Source organism: Acartia tonsa, chromosome 11, assembly GCF_053477335.1.
Source record: "Acartia tonsa isolate MP-2025a chromosome 11, ASM5347733v1, whole genome shotgun sequence".
In the NCBI taxonomy this organism is placed as follows: Eukaryota; Metazoa; Arthropoda; class Copepoda; order Calanoida; family Acartiidae; genus Acartia; species Acartia tonsa.
The window spans coordinates 149,248-155,858 of NC_137270.1; the positions used below are offsets into that span (position 1 = coordinate 149,248).

Genomic DNA, 6,611 nt, shown 5'->3' on the forward strand with positions numbered 1-6,611 from the left:
ATTGTTTTACTTGATTATAGGAATGGGACTTAAATCTGTAATTCTGATATCTGACGAGGACCAGAGAAAGGACAAACTTGTGTCAGATTCTGCTGCAATTCTGCCCAGTTCTGAAAAACAGGTATGGCCCCAGGGATCTAAAGGGATAAGACAATGGCCGATAAATTGATGTGTAACCTATTATAATTCTAGAAAAGTTCCCAAAGTTGTTAAGCTAAAAAATACGATACCGTTAATATAAAAATGTGGGTACTAGTATAATAAACAGCCCAATGTCTCCTTCCCAACTATATGCATGGCCTGGTACGTGGCTGAGATATAGGGATGGAGAATATACAGGGTGTCCCACGTAAACTGTTTTTTTAAAAACGCTTATTACTCCCTTAATATTTGAGCTATCTTCGTAAAATAAAAAGTATTTGGCAGCAAACTACTGACCATTTAATGATATAGTAATGAAAAATCCGCAAAATTAACAGAAAAAAATCTACAAGGTAATACATAACAGGCTGATTTTATTGAATATAAGACTAATCCACAAGAAAAATATGCCTTAGTTAACTTTTAAAGCAGCTGGTGGTCAAACGGTGGATCACAAAGACTTACTCTGACATTATAAGAACTAGCATTGTAGTCTAATTAAAAAATTGGGTATATTTCAGGTTCTTGTGTTCATTTAAAGCGAGCTCACATCAAATATACATAAAGAAGATCAATATTATGCCTATTTTTACATATTGTTCACTTATATTACACTTCAGATTCTTGAATATTGAGAATTTCTAGTATGCCATGTCAAGATTGTTCTATTTTTGTGCTTAGAAAGTCTGAGCGACCAGCAGTTTGGACCCAAACTAATCTTAAAGTTCACAAAGCAAATATTTTCTTGTGGGTTAGTCTAAATTCAATAAAATGAACCTCTTATGTAATACCTCGTAGATTTTTTCCTGTTTATTTTGTGGATTTTTCATCATTATCCTATAAAATGGTCAGTAGTAGGCTGCCAAATACTTTTTATTTTACTAAGATAGCTCAAATATTAAGGGAGTAATAAGCGTTTAAAAAAAAACAGTTTATGTGGGACACCCTGTACATGGATATTATGTCAGGGGAAAAATTGTCGTCAATTCAGGTTGTTATCTCCATCGTCATTTTTTGGTCAATTCTTCATTCAATTGGAGGGGTAAAAGGAGGTACGTTATATTCGCCAGCTACAAGTTTCACTTTATTAGAGTACAAGATAATCTGTTTTAATATCCAAGTAATAATAAATCCTTGATATAGAATCAGAAGAAAGATTTTTTATTTATTCTTATTCTATACAAACAGGATGATTCAATATAATAGGTTGAAAATTTATTCTCTCAATTGCATAATACATTTGAATAAAAGAATTTAAGTATTTGATTTTTTAAACAATTTGATTACGAACTATCAATAATATTATTCTCTTAATTTTTTTTTTAAATTTAGGAAAATCCTGTATATTTGAAGCCATCAGAAGTACTAAGGACTCTCACCTTCTATCAGGTATTTTTTAACAGGGCTCGGCAGCCGCGCGTCAGGCTTTTTTAGACTATGGGAAATAAACCTTTTACAATTTTAAATATCAGCAGCAAGTCGAAAAATGACCTGAATATGGCAATATTACTTTTTTTTAAATCAAAGCTTCAAAACGGGTTTAAATTTGAAGCTTATTTGCGGCTAACACGCAGCTGCTGAGCCCTGATTTTTAAAACAAACAATTATTTTTAAGCAATTCTCTTTATCTGTCATTATCTATATATATTATTAAATGTATAAAATTTTAGAGTCTCTATACAATAAAGAAATAAGGTTTTTTGTGTAAAGCTAAAAACCTACGAAATTGTTATAACAATATCTTTAGGTAGGTTTTAGGCTGTTTTCCTGATTCCCTCCCACCTTTTTTTGAGGTTTAGAGTAAAGCAATTAGAATGAAATAAAAGTAAAAAAATAGAGAGGGCACAAGCTATATGTAATTCTACCTATGGGATGGGGACCCTGTGCCGACTTTCAATTGGGTCTTTAAATATCAACCAATATCACCACTAGGGCCAGGTAGTTATCTGGATTATACATCTATACTTAATTCTTATACAGTTATTGGAATGGCTATAAGCCATCTGAACCCTGCAGGCCAAATTTCCTAACCTTTCGGGGCAATCATTAACATTTACCTAAACTAAAATAACATATCAAACCTACTGTGAAAATAAGACAAAACCAGCATGATCCAAGTTTTCTTATAGATATGGATTGCCTTTTTCTCATTGTGCCTGACCAACAGCCTGTTTGACAACTTCTCCAAGACCTACGGGCTGACATTTATCAATGATGTCCACTTCTTTGCCTGGGTCGGCATCCTAGCAAATATATTCAACGGGGCTGGACGCATCGTGTGGGGAATAGTGTATGACAAGCTGAACTTCAAGAGGACATACTTGATCATGGCGGTCATTGTTGGATTGGTCACAGCCTGTCTGTCTGTTCTACTGTACCTTGGTAAGATTTTGAATTAGTTATGATATGAAAGCTTGATTTTCAACAATAATTTACGATCTTAATTACAAAATTGTAGCTTAAAAGATTCATGGATCCTAACCCGATCAAAAGATTTAAAAAATACAAGTGGAGTAACTATAGCTTATGAAGGGAACGGGTATGATAATTTAGCGTCTGATTTTGTACAGTAGACATTTCTTATAGATAGGTTTTTTTTCTCGAGTCTTACTAATATTCAAGAAGGATATTTTTACAAAATACCCAGGGGTAGCTATTCTAACAATCAATTCTACAAAGGGGAAGGGGGTTGTGGGGAAATTTTCCTTTAAAATTGTTTGTTATAATATCATTCCCTTTTCCCTGCAAAATACCTAGTAAAAATGGTGGGATTCTTAAATGCAAATATTATTAAAACTTTTTTAGAAGCAGTATTCTAATGGTTATTTGCTCTCTAACTTAAAACATGCGTACAATCTAGGTCTACATGGCCTCTGTCAAGGTTTTTGAACATTTATTAAGTGTGTACTTAAAGAAGTACTGTAAAGAAGTTGTACTACTTACTAAAAAAATTATTTAGATGCACCAATGATTGTGCTGAAAGTATTGTACGGTATCCTGATGGTCAGCCTGTACGGCAGCTTTCCTGGAATCTATGCCATTGTAGCAGCGGCAGTTTCCAATGCTTTCGGCCACAAATATTATCAGAGCTGGATCTTTAAATCATTTCAATGGTGATCTAAACCACCCCGCGAGAAATTTCAGCCAATCACGCGGCTAACTAAACGGGTTTTAATCTTATGATATTCTATTTTAATTTCCGCGGAAAGGTGTTTATAATATGATTTAATAAATAACTATTGATTGTACTTTGGCGCACTTTCGCGTTAACCAGCGGCTGCGACTCAAACATCTAGGGGCTCTATATTAGAAGCAGAACTACTATTCAATATCATGTCTTTAAGTACAAAACTCAGTAGCCAAAATCAGACAAACAGTTGCGTGTACAGGGTTTAACTGGAGGGTAAACCTTAAGGGGGTACATAAAAAGTAAGAAATGCCTTCCAAATTTTAATTATAGGGGGGGGGGGGTGAGTATTGAAAACCTCCTTTAGCTTACAAATACTCGTAATGTTTTAATTGTCCAAATCCTATAAAATTTCTTAGGTTAGCCTTTAAACTATAGGGTTTCCAAACTCTTACGTTAACCTTTATATTTATGTAAGGCTTTATGAAACTTTTAGGATAATTTTATAGACTTGGGGCCAATATTTTTTTTTTAGGCTAACTTTGGATTGCTGTTCTTGAATGCTGTTTGCTACTGTATTCTTATTATTGTATTTACAAAGGTAAATTTTATTTTAAATGGAAAGAAAAATCCTAGGAAAATAAAGGGATAAGACAATGGCTGTTAAATTGATAATTGTGATACACAAAATTAATACTTCTGTTGATTACAAACTAGTAGTGGTTTAAACATATGGACATTTAATTTAACAACCAATCAAAATTCATTAAAGTCCCCTTAGCTGTTAAGCCGTTGTTGTTATTAAACATTGGGGACTAGTGTATTTAACCACTCAATGTCCCCTCCCTCCCTGACATCATCCAACTAAGGAAAGCTCTAAAAATCAATATACTTGAAACACTATAGAAGTTACAGCCCTTCAATTTATGACGTACAGAAAATGTTTATCTTTTGTAAGATTTTAAAAAATACTTGATCATAGGGACGTTTGTAGAGAAGCTAGGCTTATAAATCACTTAGGGAGGGAGAGAACATTCGTTGATTTCAACTTTAGGCACTAGCTTTGTCCAAAATCTTCTCCAAAATATTTGTATCTACAGAAGGGGTAAAGTTGTGTATCAACATTTGTAATGTACATCAATTTATTGGCAATTGTCTTATCCCCCAAGATATTATAACGTTTTCTTATGTGTTGTTTTAACTACTTTGGGGACTTCTTGAATTTAGATTGGTTAGTTCATTAAGTTGAGTATCCAAAAGTTTCAACCATAAATACAAAAGGGGTATTTTTTGTGTGTCATCATTGGGGATCAATTTATCGGCCATTGTCTTATCCCTTTATATTCATGATTTATATCCCTTCCAGGTTCCTGCCATATATGCCTTCCTTGGTTACACAGGTATGTTCCTGGTGGCCGCTGGAATAGCCACACTTGGAATCATCATATCACTTCTGCTACCCAAAAGACTGACTTGTCAAGAATCATTAAACAAAGTTATGTTTTCCTAAATATGTATAGTTATAAAGGAATGAAGAATATATTTTTTTAAATATAAAACTAATAGGCTCTTATTTATATTTTTAATATGCTCATAATTTCATATTACAAAATACAACCATAACATGTGTATCACTGGGTGAAATCGATGTGCCTAATGAAAAAAACGACATACAAATCAAATGACCACTGATAGGCCAGTAAACTTTCAATTGACCAATGGTAAAATTTATCCTGGCCTTTCATTTGTAATTTGTATTGTATGGCGTAATTTTTTATTAGGCACTATGAGCTGTTTCGGTGAAAGCCCTTGTGAGTGGAATTTAATAAAAATATTAATCCTAAAAGTTTCATTATAACAAAAAAATAAACTTTTTATTTAGTTCTACATTAAATTACAAAAAAAATATTTTTAACTGTAGGAACTTGACCCCCTATTTCCTTTTCTTATGTGAGTGCTGTCACTCACCTTTATATCTGCTTAGAAGTAAACAGTATAAGTAATTTGCATTTTATAAATCCATTATTATAATGATAAAAAATGTACCAAAAATGTATTCAGTACAAAGTTATTTTTTATGTTATTCTATAATACAAAGTAGAACGATGTCTCTCTGTCCGTCTGAAGCTTAAGAACTCGGTAACCACTGAACCGTTTGGATTCTACTCTTTAGGGTATATACATATTGGTCCTGTGGTGGTTTTAAGCTATTTTCTTGTGGGGTTGGGACACCCCTAACCCTACGAAAAATGAAACCCCCCCCCAAAAAAAAAAATTGTTTTTTAGGCAGTTACTTCAAACAATTTGGAAGCACCAGAATTTTTTTTTAAATTTAAAATTTATCAAAAAAACAAGTCAAAATAAGTGCAAAAAAGAAAGCTAGATTTTTTATACAGATTAATCAGTTATAGAACTAGTAAGAATAACGTCTCCAATCTAGAATTGATACCATAATTTACTCAAGTTAACCCTTAACGGTCGGGGGGGGGGCGTTGAACGCCCCCCCTTCCGGTTTTTTCTATCTCATTTTCTGTGTGTGAAAGATGAAGAGCCCAAACTGCTTGACTTTTTAAGTATGGGTATGACACATAACTGAGAGTTGGAATTTATGAATATCTCCATCCTGGCGGGCACAGGATGCCAGCAAACCTGGCAGGGTCATCCAGGTAAAGAGCAAAAATATTTTTTTGACTAAAACAAAGCATTTTATCATACCAAAATACTAAAAAATCCTCTAGTAGTACATCCTTATATGAAATACAGGTGTTCAAGTAACTTTCAGGTTCCAGGTATGATCCTGCAGGTCCTGATCCTCCAGGTCTCCAGAAATCTTTAAAAGGCTCCTGTGGCCGCAATTTTTGACTTAGAGACTTCAAATTTTAAACTTAGGCTTTTCTTACATGTCTACATAACGTATTAAAATTTCATGAAGATCCGCCGCCGTTTTCCCGCCGACCGCCGACTGCGGCGGCTGGCAGCTGCCAAGTACAGCTGCAGCCGCTGAAATTTATATTTTTATATTACTAATGTAAAATTTACACAAAAATAAACATTTTCTGCAAAAAAAATTTTCTTCTAGCTTCAAAAATAAAAAAATTACAGCCGTTTGAAATTTTTAAGTAAAAAAGGACCTAAAAACAAAGGTTGTTAAATAAAAGGGTGAAGGAAGCGAAAATTGACTTAGACTTATAAAAGGTCGGAAATTCATTATCCCACAGGGGACTTGCACAAAAAAATTTAGCCCTCTAGCTCTAATAGGAACTGAGATAATAAGGGGGGGCGTTGAACGCCCCCCCCCCGACTGATTAAGGTGCGGCAAGGGGCCCGACTGTAAAGGGTTAAG

At 33.8% G+C, this 6,611-nt stretch overlaps 1 protein-coding gene across 1 annotated transcript; it reads left to right on the forward strand.

The window, feature by feature from the left end:
* Positions 1-22: 22 nt before the first annotated feature.
* LOC145332404 (uncharacterized) lies at positions 23-3,485 on the forward strand. Its single transcript, XM_080177402.1, has 4 exons — positions 23-121; positions 1,474-1,530; positions 2,271-2,523; positions 3,101-3,485. The coding sequence occupies exons 1-4, from the start codon at positions 23-25 to the stop codon at positions 3,256-3,258; spliced, it is 567 nt and encodes a 188-aa protein (XP_080033528.1). The 3' UTR covers positions 3,259-3,485.
* The last annotated feature ends 3,126 nt before the right edge of the window (positions 3,486-6,611 follow it).